This window comes from Papaver somniferum, chromosome 8 (genome assembly GCF_003573695.1).
Source record: "Papaver somniferum cultivar HN1 chromosome 8, ASM357369v1, whole genome shotgun sequence".
Taxonomy (NCBI): domain Eukaryota; kingdom Viridiplantae; phylum Streptophyta; class Magnoliopsida; order Ranunculales; family Papaveraceae; genus Papaver; species Papaver somniferum.
The window spans coordinates 81,608,155-81,628,088 of NC_039365.1; the positions used below are offsets into that span (position 1 = coordinate 81,608,155).

General features: G+C 38.4%; 2 protein-coding genes and 1 pseudogene across 2 annotated transcripts; 2 read left to right on the forward strand and 1 right to left on the reverse strand.

Moving 5' to 3' along the window:
• Positions 1-15: 15 nt before the first annotated feature.
• Positions 16-3,245, forward strand: LOC113305705. The gene is made up of 5 exons (XM_026554719.1): positions 16-246; positions 1,381-1,657; positions 1,790-2,043; positions 2,106-2,307; positions 3,097-3,245. The coding sequence occupies exons 1-5, from the start codon at positions 16-18 to the stop codon at positions 3,243-3,245; spliced, it is 1,113 nt and encodes a 370-aa protein (XP_026410504.1).
• Positions 3,246-3,762: 517 nt separating this feature from the next.
• On the forward strand, positions 3,763-4,371 carry LOC113305706 (ribonuclease H-like). The gene has a single exon (XM_026554720.1). It carries the CDS (start codon positions 3,763-3,765, stop codon positions 4,369-4,371), a length of 609 nt encoding a protein of 202 aa, XP_026410505.1.
• A 9,127-nt stretch (positions 4,372-13,498) lies between these two features.
• Positions 13,499-13,598, reverse strand: LOC113307083 (annotated as a pseudogene).
• Between the last annotated feature and the right edge of the window lie 6,336 nt (positions 13,599-19,934).

The window sequence follows — 19,934 nt, forward strand, 5'->3', positions numbered from 1 at the left end:
GAAGAATCTGTTATAATGGATTTTTCAAATATTTGTGAAGTAGTAGAGCAAAATTCTTTGCAAAACAGTGTTGTTAAATTTGTAAATGGAAGTTCAGGAAAAGTAACTGAGGAAACCATTCCAATAACATCATGGGACAAAATTGTTAACAAGGAAATGGTAACTTCAACTGCTAGTGATGCTGATTCAGGAGGCAAAAAGGACAATAATGCAAGCTCTTCAAATAGCAGTCCTGGGCAAAGCAAGGTCAGTAAACATGTTCCTGTCAAGTATAACTTCAGGAAAAATCCAGGGAAGGGGGTACCAAAATCCCTCCACCCAAACAATGAAGATATTATTTTGGAATATAAGGGGCCTTAGGAGATCTAGGGCTCAAGACAAGTTGTGGTCTTTAGTTAACCAATTTAGTCTAGGGGTGTACAAAATACCCGGTAGCCTGCGGCCTGCTGTGTACCGCCCGGTTCCGAAAGAGCCCATGGGCGCCCGACAGCCTGTCATGGGATTACCCGGCCTGCTCAATAATTATAAGTGGGCGGACCCGGGTATATTTTCAAAAATTGGAGCCCGGACTGTTTGCCTGCCTGGTAGCTTGTTTATTTACCCGGCCTGACTGTCCGATAACATGAAATAAAGTTTTCTAGCAGTGTGATGGATTTCACTAGAAAAATTATTGAGATTGAAGAAAATTTTGACTTACATTCCACAGTAATGAATATGAATTGCTTGAACTACCATTTGAACGAGTTAGAGATGTATCATAATTCATCAAGCTAAAAAAAAGCTAAATTAAATTCTTTTTTTAATTTTTGAACCATCTCTTAGGCCCGAGGCCTTCCCGGCCCGACCTGGCCTGGCCCGACCTGGCCTGGCCTGTATTATTTCACGGGTATGGACCGTCCATGGGAATTAAATTTTTGCTACTACCCGGCCCGGCCTGTTAAACTTAATGGGTAGTAAGGAATTCAAGCCCGTCTGGCCCGACCCGTGCTACAATCAGGCTTGGGCTGGCCTGCCCGGCCCGATGTACACCCCTAATTTAGTCCATCATTAGTTTGAATAGCAGAACCAAAAAGCATTTAAACTCCCCAGGTCATATCAATTTCAAGTCAATCGATTACAGTAAGTGTTGGTGATACATTAATCTCTGGAGTTCATGCACATGTTGGAGTTACACAAAGAAGATTCTTATGGTCTGAATGGAAGATTCTTATGAGCTCTTCCTCCAACTTTCTCTTCAATTTATGTTACTGCATTAGTAGCAGCAGAAAATGAGTATTCCAGCAGAGAAGTGCAATACAACACTCTTATGAAGCAAAAATCTAGAACTACATGGGTTAAGGAAGGAGCTGCTAATACTAGTTTTTTCACACAAATTTGAAGATAAGGCAAACTTTCAGTCAAATTAGTAAACTGGAAGATGCTAAAGGCATTGTCATAACTGATCAAGAAAAAATTTCAACTGAATTAGTTGATTTTTGTGAGAAAAGATTTGCACATAAAGAAGTTAAGATTGTTGAAGAATTACTTAATGTCATTCCACATTCAATTACTGCAGAAGATCAAAGAATGCTTGATGTAATTCCCAATGAAGAGGAAATTAAAAAAATTGCCTTTGAAATGGATCCAGATAGCTCTCCTGGTCCAGATGGATTCTCAGGTATATTTTATAAGACATGTTGGGGTATTATTCAACAAGACATAGTAGCTGCTATCCAATTTTGCTGGTCCAGACAATTCATTTCTAAGGGCTTAAATTCTAGTTTTTTAGTTCTGTTACCAAAATGTCAAGGTGCTAAAACTGCTTCACAGTTCAGACCCATTGGCTTGAGCAATGTCAGCTTCAAAGTCATCACCAAATTAATCACAACAAGAATGAGTACCTTAATGGAAAAACTTGTCTCTCCTCAACAAACAACTTATATTAAGGGGAGAAGTATTCATGAACAAGTGCTATTAGCTTCAGAAATGGTGAATGAAATGAAAAGGAAAAGAAGAGGAGAAAATGTAGGACTCAAGCTAGATATATCTCAGGCATATGATGCAGTTAGCTGGGATTTCCTAACTAAAATATTGCTCAAATTTTGCTTCTCTGATTCTTGGTGCAGATGGTTAATGACTATTCTTCATTCAGCAAAAAAGTTATGATGGTAAATGGTGGGCCATGTGGATTCGTCTTAGTGGGAAGGGGCTTAAGGCAAGGAGATTCACTTTCTCCTATGTTGTTTATATTGATGGAAGATGTTCTTAGCAGAAATCTATCTCATTTGGTGCAATCTGGCAAAACAGTGCCAATGGTGGTGAGAAAAGGTATACATCCAACTCATTTATTTTTTGCAGATGATGTATTTGTGTTCTGCAATGGCAATAAGAAGAGCTTGATCAACTTAATACATTACTAGATGAATATCAAGCTAGTTCTGGGAAAATTATTAATAGAGCCAAAATTAAATGCTTTGTTGATTGAGTGTCTCAAGATAAAAAACCAAAAATTAGTGGAAGGGTTCATATGGATATTTCTAAATTTCCTGATAAATACTTAGGGGTGATTCTTGCACATGGCAGAGTAACTGTTTCAATGGTCTGGCCTATGATGGAGATGATTCAGAGCAACTAGCTACTTGGAAGGGGAGATTACTGTCTTTTCAAGATAAAATAATACTAATAAAATCAATTCCAAGTAGCATTCCTTTATACAATATGAAAATTTACAAATGGCCAGCTTCAGTAATTAAGATATGTGAAAAGATTATCAGGGATTTTTTGTGGTCTGGAGATAGTGAAATAAGAAAATTCAAAACATTAGCATGGAGAAAAGTTTGTACACCTTTTAATGAAGGAGGTCTGGGGTAAGAAGGTTAGAGACAGTTAATAAAGCTTTACTCATGAAAATGATGTGGAAGATATTGAATTCACAAGAAGAATGGGCTATGTTTTTCTTAGCAAAATACACTGACAAGAATGGTCAATGGATTTCAAATTGGAGATAACCTACTGTATGGCCAGGTCTAAAATGAGCTTTAAGCTCATTACAAGATGATATTAGGTTGTGCAATGGAGATGGTTCAAAAAATTTAGTTTGGTTTGACATATGGGTAGGAAATGCTTCATTCATAAATGATATTGGTCTAAATGCATTTGTTAAAGAAAATTTAAGTATGAAGCTTCAAGATTTGTTAACTGGCAAGAACTGGTGCATTCCTGAAGAGCTTACTTTTATTTTGCTAACACATCATTGCCTGAAATGAGTGGAGGAATGGACAAAATGGTATGGAATGGTGATGTTAAATGCAAATTTTCTACTTCAGCAGTTGTGGAAAGAATCAGGTTAAACGAGCCAAAAGTAAACAGGCCTTCTTTCATCTGGAAACCATTTCTTCACCCAAGCATTGCAAGCAACATATGGAAAATTCAGCACCAATTATATGTGGATGATGAAGTTATGAAAAGAAATGAGTATGATATGGTCTCTAGATGTTGTATATGTGTTGCAGAACAAGACTGTATGGATCGTACTCTCTGGCAGTGTGAATTCAGTGTCACTGTATGGAATTGGATATGTGTTATTTTTGGTTTTTGATAAACCAAATTCGTCAGTGTCATCTGCAAAGCTGCCCTGAAAAAAAGTCCACTAATAAAGGAAGTTTGGATGACCGCAACATGTACAATAATGAGAGAGAGTTGTGCTTCCAAAAAAAAAAAAAAAAACTCTTTGAAGAAAAGTCACCATAATTCAATGAGTTTAAAAGAAAAATTTAGAAAAAAATGCATGAAGGGAGTCTAAGAATGAAGGGTACAAAATGGTGGCAAGCATATGATCAGAGCATTATTGATTTTTTCAACATGGGCATCAAATTCTCAAAGTATAGTTGCATTAAGGAATGTTCGTGGACAACTCCAGAGTATGGTTTTATACTTTTTTGTTGTGATGGTTCTTCATTCGGTAATCCAGGTGCAGCAGACTTTGGCATCATTGCTAGAGATCATGAATGTCAGGTTCTTGGGACAATGTCAGGTGGCATTGGAACAACCACTAATTATCTAGCTGAAGTCTCTGCAGTTATATGTGCACTGGAATGGGCCTCAGTGTTTTCTGCAACAAAAATAGTTATAAGATCAGACTCCAAATCTGTGATCAATGACTTCAGCAACAACAACATTCCCTGGGCACTCAAAACAAGATGGATCAATGCAATTCAGAAGATGGAATGTGTTGTTTTTCAACATACCTTTAGAGAAGCTAATTTTATTGCAGATGATCTTGCAAAAAGAGGAGCAGAGCTTGGAGCTGGAGAAAAAATTATTCACAATGTAACGCCCAACTTCATCAAAAGAGTTGAAATGTCAAATATAGTTTATTATAGGTTCTGTTAAAATTTTGTTCTTTGAGTTGTGAAGGAACTTTATGGTTCATTTTTTTGTTTCTCTGTTTTTATAACTTTGACATGCTTTTGCTATTCAATTAATAAAAAATGTGATTAAGCAAAAATAAATAAAAATGCAGACAACTAAAATCAAAAAAAATATATATATGGACATGTTTATCCTCAAATATAATTTTTAAATTGACCAATAGATTTTCGTCCATTTATATTTCTATTTTTATATCCTATAAAATCTAAGTATTTTAGTGAGATAAAAGAAGAAGAAAAAAGTGAAATGACATCGAGGGTTTATAGTGAAATTTTATCGACGGTTTATTTATCATAGGACCGAAGAACTATGATATAAAGGTCTATTTTGAATCAGACTCACAAAACCTACCAGGGGAGGCTAAAGTATAAAACATATATTTTTTGGGGGTTTATTGAACAATTTTTTCTCCAAATAACAAAAACATCAAGGGATATCTAATGAATTAACAAAAAAAAGGGAGGCGGGGGCTACCCCTAGGATGCACGTAGCTCCGTCCCTAGTACCAAAGCACATTTGAGAGACATATGCTCGGTGAAATCATAGATCAATTGTGACCCATTATATAATATATAATCCACAATCAATTCAATGAGATCTGAGTAGTCCATCGTTTGCCGGGGCTGGCATAAAAACCCGCACTCATAAGAACTACAGGGAATTGTTCGGTCGGTGATAAAGATGGTGGGAAATCGATTTTTGGTTGATTTGGTGTTCTTTTTCAGGTAAAGGTCGATGGGATTTAGTCTCTTAATTTATCCTTTTCATTCTCTTCGTTTTGGGTTCACATCCTTTGATGTTAGACCTTATTAATTTGATAATTTTAGTCCGATAAACGTTTCTTCGCCTGGCTTGTCTCTAGATATTGCTTTGTATCTTAATTTTGAATTTTGGTACTCTGGTTTCTTTTTCACAGTTGATCTTTTTCAATATTTTTGTATTGTTGTGTCGTCTCTTTCACGACAGTTTTATGATGAAATTTCATTTTCTTCTAGCTGGAATTAATCGTTTGATCTTTAGTTCATTAATGGTACTTTTCTGTTTCAGCGTTAGATTGTCGCTGGTATCATAATCTTCACTGTAGTTTGTAATCACTGTAGCTTGAAAGTAATCAGTGTAGCTTTCTGTAGTTGCAAGTAAATTTGAAAAAGCAGAAATGTGTTTGTGACGAGCGGGGTGACGTTGACTAGTAGATTAGGTGTCTTCTTGCGTTTTTCCCTTTTTTAACACGTATACAATTAGCCTCGGTGGTCTTTTAGTTTTTCTCAACCTAGATTGATAGGTCTTCTTGTTCCGGGTCTTGTTAGTGTTGAATGTTTTTACACACTTTTTGTTAATCGTTAGTAATCGGTCTTTAGGGAGCTAATCCGAATTTTGCATATTTTCTTTTATGAATCTCTTTAGTTGACCTTAATATCATTTTAACTTGCTTAATTTTATTATTAAAAAAGAAAAAAGAAAAAAGAAAATAACTGAATTCCCCACAATTCAAAACCACGTCCTAATCCTAATGTGGTCCAAGAGCCCACGTCAACGATGCCAGCCCAGGTAAGTAACACAAATTAAAGTCTCTTCTAATTAATTTAGTCTGGAAATTTGCAAATTAATTCGAAGTGTTTATAGTCATTCCCACCGTACCAAATTTAGTTTGGGACCCGCACCGTTTCATTCTCATAATTCCTTTTATTACGTCATCCACATCAGCTCTCTTCAACATCCACTTCTAGGTTAGCGAGTTTCTTCCCTGAAGTTCTCTATTAATAACCTTTACTCACCCAATTATTTTCCCAATATTTGTGGCCACTTTGATCCCAAGTTCAATCCCAACTACAACGACCTTTCAAAACCTCCGTGAAAGCCCGTACATGACCTTTCAACATCTGCGTCAAAGCCCGAATTCTTACAACAATTTGTCTCTTCTTATTCAAGTCACCCAAAACGCTCACTCAAGCCCAAAACCATTCTAAACCCAATATGAATATTCTAGCCTGGAATTGCCAAGGCATCAACAATCAAACTTCAATACAACATCTACATGATATAGTATCATTGCACAAACCTGAGATCCTATTCCTTTCAGAAACTTTAGCAAATGACCGACATATGTCAAATCTTGCGCGATCACTTCAATTTCAAAACCTAACCTCCGTTCCCAAAGTAGGTCGTAGAGTTGGACTATGTCTCATGTGGAACAACGTAAACATTCGGATACTTCTCCAGTCTCAAAGTTACATTCATGTCATTATTACTCCCCCACCTCCGGCGTAACCATGGCTTTGCACATGCATCCATGGTCCTCCTCATCCAGATGCAAGAACAGATTTTCGACAAGATTTTCCAACAATCTTCCCAAATCACAACATATCAACTCCTTGGCTCCTGATATGGGATTTTAATTACATAATTGACCAATCAGAGAAAAAAGGCGGCAGACAAGTCACATATAGTCATACTCAACCGTTCCTAACAATGATAAATCAATGGGTTTCATTGATCTAGGATTTTGAGGAGATCCATTTACCTGGACAAACAACCAACATGGTCAAGACAACATCATGGAAAGACTGGATAGTTCAATTGCAACCCAACACTGGTGCACAACGAACCCTCATGCTGCAGTCACCCACCTTCCAAGGATCGCATAGGATCATGCACCCATCTTGCTACACACCAAAGAAATTAACTGGCAAGGGCAAAAAAATTATAAGTTTGAGCATCTATGGATAACACATCCGCAGCTCAAGCAAATCGTCGAATCCGCATGGACACAACAAAGCGACTCAGATTCTGCTCTGGATCTTCAACTCAGGTTAATCACAACAGGACAAACACTAATGGACTGGAACAATGACACCTTTGGACATCTTCCAAAGTTAATACGCAATTCAAAAACACAAATTAAGATGGCTCAACATCAATGTACTATTCACATCGGAGAAGAACTAAATTTCTGGATAAATCGCGAGAAGGAGTTGCGAAATCATCACCTAACTTTACTCCAATGCCATGCAACATACCGGAAGCAAAGGTCCATAATACAATGGATCCAGTCAGGAGACAATTATATAACCTTCTTCCATACCAAGGCAACTATACATCGAAGCCGCAACAACATAAAAAAACTACAGGATCAACTGGGTCAGTGATAAGGATCAAGTGATCCAGATCATCCTCGATCATTTCACCACTCAATATTCAGCCCCAAGCACAACTCTGGACGAAGAACTCTTTGAATATGTAGATCCACGATTGACACCTTCACAATGTGACCAACTCTCGGCAACCGTAACAATAAAGGAAATAAAGCAGGCGTTGTTCTCCATCAACTCTGAAAGTGCTCCTGGTCCAGATGGATACACCAGTAAGTTTTTTGGGACACCACCCATATTCAATTAATTGCTATGGTTCGAAGTTTTTTCGATAATTTAAACATCCACCCTCTCATGAACCATACAAACAGTACGCTAATTCCGAAAGTTGACAACCCAACAAAACCATCCCAATTCAGACCTATAAGCCTCTGCAATGTCAGCTACAAAATCATTTCAAAAATCCTAGTCAACCTTTTACGCCCTCTTCTTCCATTCTTAATAAGTCCATATCAGAGTGCATTCGTCCCTAAGAGATCCAAACATGATAACATCACAATTGCCAGTGAGCTATTTCATCATATCAAAACATATTCAACCACAAAAATCCCAAAATAGCTCTTAAACTTGACTGCCAAAAAGCTTATGATAATCTGGATTGGGGATTCATCAAAAAAACATTTACAAAACTAGGCTTTCCATCAATATTTGTGGAATATATCATGCTATGTATCAAATCGGTAACTTACTCAATCAACATCAATGGTACACTGTATGGATTCATTACTCGTACTATAGGCATTAGACAAGGTGATCCGATATCTTCCTACATATTCATTATATGCGCGGAAATTCTATCAACAAATCTTGCCAAACTGGAAGCAAAAAAACTGGTTCAAGGAATCCGTATATCAAAAAAGGCACCCCCCATCCTACACCTTATGTATGCTGATGATTTACTCATCACATACACAGCTACCCAGGAAGTAGCAACCACCTTCAGAGAATTCTTCAATCATACGGTTCTTCAGCTGGTCAAATTATCAACGCAACAAAATCAACCATCATTCACCGACCAAGACTACAACAACAACACATAGATACTCTTCACCAATTATTTGGCATGCCAACCACATCAATTCCACCTATATACTTAGGAGTTCAATTCAAACACGGGAGGACCTCAAGTCACATCTTCGAACCACTACTCTAGCGATTGGCACGCAAAGCTCAAGAATGGATCACAAAATGCCTTACCCCTGCAGGAAGACTAGTCCTAATAAAAACCTTATTAACACCAACCTCAAATCACCTCATGCAAAAACAGATTACCGATCCATGTTCACAAACAAATTGATCGAATCACTAGGAATTTTTCCCGGGGTCATGATTCTCCGGTCCGAAAACTTCACCCATTAGGATGGAACAAGCTAAACAATCCAATATCGGAGGGAGGGCTGGGCATCAGGAAGAGTAGTCATCACAATAAAGCTCTTTTCATGAAAAAATTTGGACATTCAAGACCAACCACATTCCATTTGCTCAAGCCTCTTCAACGAGAAATACCTCCACCATCAGCCAATATTGCAAAGTATAATTTCAATACCCAGTACCGCAAACCCGCAATGGAAACAAATGGCATATCTCATAGCAACTGTCAAAAAGCATATATTTCACCAAATAGGAAATGGTTTAGATACCCCTATCCAAGCTAATTGGATACCTCACTTTCAAAACCTTGATCCAATCGAATGCGCTCCTATTCAATATGTCGCAGAATTAATCGACCCCATATCTCATAACTGGAATCACGATCAGCTAAACATCCTACCCAACACGGCCACCCAACATATTATAAATATTCACCTTCCCTTAACAACATCTCAGACAAAAATATTTGGCCCCACTCTAAATCTGGTAAATAAACCACAACGTCTGGGTACATCTGTCTTATCCAGCAAGAAAACAACTCTCTCCCACAACCTCACCCTCAACCCCTTCCAAACACAAAATTCTTATGGACCTTACCGTGTCCGCCAAAGATACAAGTTTTCTTGTGGAAAGCTATAAATGAAGGTTTTCCAACCTTCTCTCCACTCCATCACATCAATCTCTCCACTTCCAACCTCTGCCCCCGTTGCAACTCTGAGCCTGAAACAACCAATCACATGCTGATTCATTGTCCAGTGGCTCTGTCCTGCTGGAACACCCTCTCTAACCGCATATCAACAACCCAACCCCAAGGTAACTAACCAATTATCATAAACCACCAAACAACCATTTCCCAATTACTGCAAACTCGAGGCAATACCTCTTCTATCACACCCTGTTGTTTCCTCTTGGGGTCTATATGGACAACCAGAAATGAGCTAGTATTCAATCAGACACACTCCACCCATGACGACATCCTGGCAAGATCTTTCGCACAATAACATTAATTTGAATGGGCAAAAGTAACCTCCCCTCCAGTTCTCTCCGGGGAGCTTCCTTGCAGATTGACAACAAACATAACAAAATCTTTTACAACCAATCAAGTGGGTTGGAGTATCCCAACATCTGACTGGTTTAAAATAAATATCGATGGAGCAGCCAGAGGCAACCCGGGAATAGCGGGAGCAGGATTCATATGCAGGAACTCAAGCACGCAAACGGTTTTGGCTATTACATAACCTCTAAGTATAACCACAACGCTAACAACAGAAACTTGGGCCGCAGTGATAGACACATTTTTGTGTCCGATTTGTCTCGATTCTATATATTGTTATGGCTTATTTTTGTACTTATTATGGTGTTTTATCTATTTGTAGGTATTTTTGGCCAATAAACATTTTTGGAAAAAATTGGCTCGAAAAGTTGTCGGAAAGCATCCGGAGGACACTTTCTATTCGGACCCCCCGGTTTGGATAAGGGGAACCCCCAGGACACCCCTTAAGGAAGCTGCTAAAGGCACCCCTACTCTGGATAGGGGCGCCCCTTTATCTTCACCTGAATTTTGGCGGGAAAAACTGAATTCAAATTCAATTTTGCAGCAGAATTTTCAGGCGATATTTTGCTGGAGTTTTGGCCGGATTCAATGGGCCCTTTGGATTGGATATATCCTGCTATGACTAAACAGGTCTGGTAGGTGTGGTTGGATCGAATGATTTGGGCTAGATAAGCCGGAAGAAGAAACAGAGGAGCTGGATGTTTATCGAAGTTCTGTTGATGACTAGGAGGAGATTTAGTCGGAGTTTGACGTGGAGCTGGATTGGAATTTAGTTGATGAGTCAAAACAGGATTGGTATGAGCTTTAGATTCGATAAAACAGTGATAAATCTTCGGTTTGAGCGAAACATGGAAGTGAAGTTATTATCGGACTTTCTGGTTATATATATGGGAGTTGGCGAGATTCTGGAGAGGTTAACTATATTTGGGACTCTATCTTACCTTATTTGAGAAGTTTACAACTCACAAAACCTCGTAGAGAAGCTTGGCAGGGAAAGAAATCCCGAGAATTGAGGTGGAGGAAAGATAAGAATAGCCGAAGATTTCTTGGAGATTAAATCAAACTGTGGGATATAAAAGGAGTTGGGATAGCTCATAGAAGACGGACGCAACCTTAGGAGAAGTTTAGAACCCAACAGAGAAGAATCAGTCGAGTTGCAGAGCGAGTTACACCAGCAGGAGAAGAAGAAGAAGCTGAAGAACAAACACCATTCAAAACAGTCGTTCTATCAGTCTTAATATCTCAACACTTAGGCGTCTCAATTTGTAACATTGCTACAGTAACCAACAGGTCTCTGTAACAGTTCGTCATTTGTAACAACTTCTTTGTAACGCCAATACAGCGTTGCAAACTGTCTGTTTTATTGTCTTCCTTCCTTTTAATCAATTTTTGAACCATAAACCAATATTTTAAGCAAGTGATTAATATGAGGAGCTAAATCCCAATGCTGAGGCGATAGAGGAAGCTATTTTTCCAACAAAAAGTGGTATATTCTATTTTATTTTATTTTTTTATTTACAATTTTATTATGATTATTTGCCTTGAACTAATATCGAATATGATTTTTATTTGAGTAATTGTGATCTATTTTGATGGAGTATGCTTAGTTTAAGACTTTTGATGCTTCATACTTGGTATTTACAATTTTTGCATTTGAAAATCTACTTGTTGCAATAGTAAGAATCAAATTGAACGAGAAAATTGCATGAATACAAAGATTAGATTAAATCACCTTAAACTTGGAAAATCGTGGAATCTTAGCCTCAGTGTTCTTTTAATATTGATACCAACTTTGTCAGTGTTTGTTATAATTATTAGTGAGTTTTCTATTTCGTTTTGAATTGAAGTCTAAAGTTATCCTTCACAAGTTCGAGAATCGAAACACTTTTTACCACTATCTACAAATCACATCAATTTTTGGCGCCGCCGACGCGGACTTGTTTTTAGGGTTTTAGATTTTATTTTTTTTGTTCTTTTTTTATGTTTTGGGGTATTTATCTTGTGTCTACAGGTTCTGGATCATAAAGAAAATTGAGCCAAAGAGTTTGGTGATTTCATAAAGACTTGGAGCTAAAGATTAAAGCAAAAAGAACAGAAAAGAAGACAATTTTATTTTAGACAATTTTAGTTTAGGGTTTGTTTATTATTTTAAAAAAAAAAAACTGTATTAGGGTTTATTATTTTTTATAATTTTTCTTTACTTTTTGGACTTTTGGACTTTGGGACATTATTTTTTTATTACCCTACGGAAGGGTACTTTAAATATAAATTGTTTGCAGAGAAGGAGGACAATTACGATATTGTCTCTGCACCTTGAGTTCGTACACTTGACATCGGAGTCAGTGGCCCGAGTCGACTACAACCGATTCATCCCCCGTTTGGAACGGGAGGTAAGATTATAAACACTCGCGAATCCCCTGTCAGCAAGTTACTGGACTCCTTCGTATGCATATATGTTGAGGACTGAATACAGATATTTATTTTTCTAGTAAAGGGCAAGGCCTGGCCATACAAGATAAGGGTTCGGATTTCATCACCGTTCTCTTCTTGCCCGATTTAGGAACACGTAACCCACGCGAACCTAAGCCTAAAATTTTGACTAGAACGAGACCGATAGGGTAACGAGATTAACAGGAAAGTCATTCGAAAAATATTGGTTACTCTTTTAAGCATACTTCGAAGTTCTTGACGGTTTCTGTAAGTTGAATGCGTGACTGCGCCGCCTTGTAATACCAGTGAGGCCTTGGGTATCAAAGCTCCACCGAGCTTCCCTCACCTCTATTCAACTTACGTTAACTCAGATTGATTCCAGAGGGGTTTGCTTAAATTGTAACGAATTCCCGTTCGAAGGATTAGAATCTGGTCTAGAAACAATCTAAGTAGAGCCATCATGCTTTTTGTTTGCTAGAAATCAATAGGTTTGATTTGGTTGAGTCGGCCTTGACCTGTGTTTGCTTACCCTTCCAATTTAGAAAATTCTATTGTATGCCTGAACGTAAAAGAGACGCACTAGGTAGATTTGTTAAAGAGAAACCTAGTAGTTCGAAGCGTCTCGATTACCTTAATCTAGAGAGTCCGACTTTTGAAGAGTCTGTTTTTGAATGTCCTTTGACTGAGGAGAGAATCCATGTTGCTCCGATAGCGCCAGAAATGACAACTTTGAAAGCTTTGTTGAATCCAACTAGGACTACTCGTCCCTCATGTATCAGGTTAGCTGAGACGGAAGCAACTTATGAACTTAAACCTGGGACCTTACAGCTGCTCCCAATCTTTTTAGGGAAAGAAAATGAAAACCCCTATTTCCATGTTAGTGATTTTGAGGAAATTTGTAGTACCCTCAGGATTAGAAACTTAGATGATGATGCTTTGAAACTTAGGTTATTCCCATTTTCCCTAAAAGATAAAGCTAAATCGTGGCTATATAGTTCGGCTTCCGGGTCAATCGAAACGTATGAAAAACTTACATCTGCCTTTTTGAACAAGTTTTTCCCTAGGCACAAAACATCGTCTATTAGGACGCAAATCTGCACGTTTTCTCAACATGAGGGAGAAACTTTGTATATGTAATTGGAAAGGTTCAATGATTTATTAGCCCAATGTCCTCATCATGGTTTAGAGAAGGTTAGGTTAGTTCAGATCCTTTATGAGGGTTTAGATTATCCCACCACAACCACAGTAGAATCTATGTGTACTAGTGGATTTGAGAACCAAACAGTTGATGACGCGATGACATATTTGCATGAAGTCGCCGAAAAGACCCAACAATGGGAAAGTAGTAGGGCACCCCATAAAACAATTATTCTCGGCAGAGGAAACGTTAATAGGGTAGAAGGAGGCTATGAATCAGATGCCAAAATTGTTGCTATAGCGAAAAGGTTAGAAGCTTTAGAAGTGGGTAACACTAGTGGTAGATTGGAGCCTTTTTGGGAAGGCCAGAATAATGAAGAGCAAGTCAATGCTCTATATAATAACATTAGGTTTGATAATCGTCAGAAGTTTGACCCATATTCAGAAACCTATAATCCTGGTTGGAGGAACCTTCCGAACTTTTCATGGTCTAAGGGCCAGAGTCAGGGTCAGTCTAATAATTCTAATGCTCCCCCAGGTTTTGGCTACACTAGGAATACATCAGGCCCAGAAAATAAAACGACTAGCTTAGAGGAATCTATTAAGATGTTAGCAAAAACTCAGGAAATGTTAGCACAGAGCCATGTTAGTTTTCAACAGGAAACCAAGCAGAATTTTCAAACTAATGCTCAGAGCCTTGCTAAGTTAGAACTTCAAGTCGTCCAAATAGCTAAGACCTTAAGTGAGAGAGATAATGGTAGGTTCCCTAGTCAGACTAATCCCAATCCTAGAGAAGTTCATGAAATAGGTACAAAACCATCGAATCAATTGAATGCTATTAGAACCCTTAGGAGTGGTAGAATAGTAGACAATCAAGTAACCATGCCCGATAGTAAACATACTGTAGTTCACCCCTCAGGACCACTATCTAAGGAAACTGATAAAATTTCTTATGATGCCAACTCAGTTCCTGAGAGGTCCGATTTTATGCCTAGAGCCCCATTTCCTCAGTTATTAGTACCAACAAAGAAGGAATCGAACTTTAATGACATAGTGGAGGTTTTTAAGCAAGTTACCATAAACCTTCCTTTATTAGATGCAATTAGGCAAATTCCTGCTTATGTCAAGTTCCTTAAGGATATGTGTACGCGAAAGCGAAAACTTAGCGTCCATAAGAAATCCTTTTTAGCTAGTCACGTAAGTTCAATCATTCAGAACACCACAACTCCAAAGTACAAAGACCCAGGTTCTCCTACCATTGCTTGCACAATAGGTAACTTCCGGGTAGAAAAAGCTTTACTTGACTTAGGATCCAGTGTGAACTTACTGCCGTTCCATGTATACTTACAGCTAGGACTTGGTGAAATGAAACCTACTCAGATGACACTGCAGTTAGCTGATAGGTCTGTTAAAATCCCTCGAGGTGTTATCGAGGATGTTCTTATTGAGGTCGACAAGTTTATTTATCCAGTGGATTTCGTGGTCCTAGATACCCAACCTGTCCCTGACCCAGAGAACCAGATACCTGTGATTTTAGGTCGCCCATTTTTAGCTACGTCTAATGCGATCATTAACTGTCGAAATGGTGTGATGAGTTTATCTTTTGGTAATATGACTATGGAGATGAACATTTTTAATGTCAGTAAGCTACCTCATGAGCTAGATGACACATGTGTTGAAGAGGTGAACATGATAAAAGCCTTAGTTCAGGAGTCATTACCAAACATTTTGTCTGAAGACCCATTAGAAAGTTGTTTATCCCATTTTGGTTTAGATTTTGACGACGATAGCACTATTGAACAGGTGAATGCTCTATTAGATTCTACCCCCGTGTTAGACACTGATAGATGGAAAGCTAGGTTCGAACCATTACCAGTTTCTGAAACTACCCTAATTCCTTCTTTAGAAAAGCCCCCGAAGTTGGACCTTAAACCACTACCCGATACTCTAAAGTATGTGTTTTTAGGCCCATCTGAGACTTTACCTGTGATTGTAGCTTCCGATTTGGATAGTGATCAGGAAAGTAGGCTAGTAAATGTACTTCAAGACAATAAGGAAGCTTTAGGGTGTACTATAGCAGACATTAAGGGTATAAGTCCTACTGTGTGTATGCATCAGATTCATTTAGAGGAAGACTCCAAACCCTCTAGGGAGATGCAACGTCGACTGAACCCTAACATGAAAGAGGTAGTTCGAAAAGAGGTGCTTAAGTTGTTATATGCGGGTATTATTTACCCAATTTCAGACAGTAAGCGGGTCAGCGCTGTTCAGGTTGTCCCCAAGAAATCAGGTATCACTGTAGTCCAGAATGATAATAATGAATTAATCCCAACCCGAATGACCACGGGATGGCGTGTGTGTATTGACTATAGGAAATTGAACAAGGTCACAAGGAAGGATCACTTTCCCCTTCCTTTTATCGACCAAATGCTAGAGCGATTAGCTGGACATAGTCACTACTGCTTCTTAGATGGCTACTCCGGTTATAATCAGATCGTTATTGCCCCAGAAGACCAAGAGAAAACCACTTTTACCTGTCCTTTTGGTACCTTTGTGTATAGACGCATGCCTTTCGGGTTATGTAATGCCCCTGCGACTTTTCAGCGTTGTATGATGAGCATACCTGATATGGTAGAACGGTTTTTAGAGGTCTTTATGGATGATTTTTCAGTGTTTGTTTCATATTTTTATGAGTGCTTGCATCATTTGACATTAGTGTTGACTAGGTGTAAGGAAAAGAATTTAGTGCTTAATTGGGAAAAATGCCATTTCATGGTTGAATCAGGAATTGTCTTAGGGCACATCGTTTCTTCAAAGGGTATAGAGGTAGACAAAGCCAAAATTGACCTTATTAAGACTCTACAGGTCCCAAAAACTGTAAAAGATATTAGGTTATTCTTAGGGCATGCAGGTTTTTACCGTCGATTTATTAAGGATTTTAGCTTGATTTCTAGACCTCTTTGCAATTTGCTTGCAAAAGATGTTAAGTTTGTCTTTGATGATGCTTTCTTAAAGGCTTTTGATAAGCTTAAAACTTGACTCACTACTGCCCCGATAGTCCAGGCACCCAACTGGAACCTACCCTTTGAGATCATGTGTGATGCTTCAGTGATATAGGCGTTGTACTAGGTCAGTGAGAAAACAAATTACTCCATGTGATTTACTATACTAGCAAAATTCTGAATGATGCCCAAATGAACTATACAACTACCGAGAAGGAATTGCTAGCCATCGTGTTTGCCTTGGATAAGTTTAGATCCTATTTATTAGGTTCTAAGATCGTAATCTATACTGATCATGCTGCTTTGAAATACCTTTTGTCTAAGAAGGATACCAAACCTAGATTGATTAGATGGATCCTTTTGTTACAAGAATTTTGTCCAGACATTAGAGACAAAAAGGGTGCAGAGAATGTGGTAGCAGACCACTTGTCTAGGCTAGTTGTTAGTTCCCCTAATAATTCCCTTCCTATTAGGGATAGTTTTCCTGATGAACAATTGTTCTCTGTTTCCCAATCACCTTGGTATGCAAATATAGTGAATTATCTTGTTACTGGTCGAATGCCTCAACATTTGGGTAAGCAAGATCGTTCTAGGTTTTTAGCCGAAGTTAAGCATTTCTTTTGGGACGATCCTTATCTGTTTAAGTATTGTCCGGACCAGATTATTAGGAGATGTGTATCTGAGAGTGACTAGTCTAGTATTATCTCCTTTTGTCATGAACATGCATGTGGGGGTCATTTTAGTGCTAAGAAGACTGCTGCTAAGATTTTGCAGTGTGGATTTTACTGGCCTTCGTTGTTTAAAGATTCTCATAGTCATTGTGTTTCTTGTCAGCGTTGCCAGAAGTTAGGAACCATTTCCCGTAGAAATATGATGCCTTTGAACCCTATTTTAGTGATTGAGGTATTTGATGTGTGGGGCATTGATTTTATGGGTCCATTTCCTATTTCGTTTGGTTATCTTTACATACTTGTCGCTGTAGACTATGTGTCTAAGTGGGTTGAGGCGGTTCCGTGTAAAACGAATGACCACAGGGTCGTAGTCCAGTTTTTGAAAGAGAATATACTTACACGTTTTGGTACGCCGCGAGCTATAATTAGTGATGGAGGTTCACACTTTTGTAATAGACCGTTTGCTCTTTTAATGAAACAATACGGTATTACCCATAAAGTAGCAACCCCATATCACCCACAAACTAGTGGTCAGGTAGAGGTCTCCAATAGGGAAATTAAGCGTATTTTAGAGATAACAGTTAATCCTAATAGGAAAGACTGGTCATCGAGGCTTACTGATGCCTTATGGGATTATCGTACTGCGTTTAAGACACCCATTGGAATGTCACCTTATCGTTTAGTATTTGGAAAGGCATGTCACCTGCCCGTTGAGTTGGAGTATAGAGTCTATTGGGCTATTAAGAACCTAAACTTTTCACTTGACAAGGCAGGAGCTCACAGAAAAATCCAGCTTAATGAGTTGGACGAGATTCGTAGAGATGCATACGATAATGCTAAGGAGTATAAGAACAAAATGAAACTTGTACATGATAAGAATATTTTACGAAAGTCATTTTCTCCAGGTCAAAAAGTTCTTATGTATGACACTCATTTGCATCTATTCCCCGGGAAGTTGCGCTCTCGTTGGACCGGTCTTTTTGTGGTCCGTACTGTTTTTTCTCATGGCGCTGTTGAGATTGAGACACCAGATGGTAGTAGTTCTTCGAAGGTTAACGGTCAGCGATTGAAGCCATTTTTAGAGCCTTTTCCTACAAGTTATGTTGAGGAGGTCCCTCTGGAGGACCCTGTTTACCTTGATTGACCATCGAGGCGATTTTGTATGTTGTATAATATTTTTGTAGGTTTTTGGTTACACTTCACCCAGGTATTATATGTCCGACTTCTCTCTTTATTATTTCCTCATGTTACTTATATTCTTGGTACTGTTCTTTAATTAGAAACATTGAGGACAATGTTAGATTTAAGTTTAGGGGTGGGGTAGAACTTTTTGTTACCTTTTCTTTGCAATAATTAAACTCCAGAGCCTAAAAATTTATGCATATTAAGGATGGCACTAACCAATCTAAGTGGATGGAAGAATTTTGGTTGTAGGAGTTGAGGAATCAATCTGACTAGATGGCAACATCTAAAGAGTCTATTCATAAAAGCACGGAGCTCAGGTGTTAGAAATAACATAATAGTTTCACCATATCTCGTTGAGTCCTTTTCACTTCTGTTTTTATTTTGTTTTGTTTTTAAACTATGTTTCTCTAAGTGATTAGGTGGGGCTCACGATTCAAGTTGTTACCAATGCTAGGGTGATTTATAGTGATTGAGATAAAAAATAAAAAAAATAAAAAAGAAACTGAGACCAGACCATCAGACCAACTGGAATAAATTCAATAAAGTAGACCACTGGAACCCTTGTATATGCCAGTTGTGTTGACCTAGAGTTAGGATTATCGACCACTGGTACCCTTGTATATGCCGGGGTGTTGATATTAGTCAGACTAGTATCTCATTCCATTAGGATAGGTTCATTTTGGCGGAGGCCTTCAGACAGATATGAGAAACACCGTTCACCTAATAAACATCAAAACCATCTATGTTTTTCTCTGTATCCATCTTATGATCTATCCATGTGATTAGTTTTGACTCCGGATATTGATGTCCATAGTGCGACTATCTGAGTAGAGCTCTGTCACTTATATATGAATTTTAGTATGCTAGAGTGCAAACTTGTGTACAACAATTGGAATTTCGCATCAGGGTACTTCCTTCTGTAGTCAATAAGTATGCCAACCAAAGAGATTCTTTAGTTCCTTCCAAGGTTCTGTGTAGATAGCTAGGGTCTGGAGTATAAAGGTTTTGTGGGTATACCTCTGGTAAGCCCTCCGGAGACAACACTCCGCCACTAGAGACACCTAGGGGTTTAAAGGCTTATTGCATACGCTAAATGCAATCGACGATGCCTGCGACAGTGAGTTAGGATTTTATTTCTATTTTATTTTTGCTCGAGGACTAGCAAATAATAGGTTTGGGGGTATTTGATAGACACATTTTTGTGTCCGATTTGTCTCGATTCTATATATTGTTAGGGCTTATTTTTGTACTTATTATGGTGTTTTATTTATTTGTAGGTATTTTTGGCCAATAAACATTTTTGGAAAAAATTGGCTCGAAAAGTTGTCGGAAAGCATCCGGAGGACACTTGCTATTCGGACCCCCGGTTTGGATAAGGGGCACCCCCAGGACACCCCTTAAGGCAGCTGCTAAAGGCACCCCTACTCTGGATAGGGGGCGCCTCTTTATCTTCACCAGAATTTTGGCGGGAAAAACTGAATTCAAATTCAGTTTTGCAGCGGAATTTTCAGGCGAGATTTTGCGG

What these genes read in the sequence shown, in the direction of transcription:
- LOC113305705 (XM_026554719.1), top strand. Translation starts at nt 16, where the DNA reads ATGGATTTTTCAAATATTTGTGAAGTAGTAGAGCAAAATTCTTTGCAA. An exon ending in GCAGTCCTGGGCAAAGCAAG is followed by an intron (nt 247 to 1,380) that starts GTCAGTAAACAT and finishes ACAAATTTGAAG; the next exon opens with ATAAGGCAAACTTTCAGTCA. An exon ending in GCCAATGGTGGTGAGAAAAG is followed by an intron (nt 2,308 to 3,096) that starts GTATACATCCAA and finishes ACATATGGGTAG; the next exon opens with GAAATGCTTCATTCATAAAT.
- LOC113305706 (XM_026554720.1), top strand. Translation starts at nt 3,763, where the DNA reads ATGCATGAAGGGAGTCTAAGAATGAAGGGTACAAAATGGTGGCAAGCA.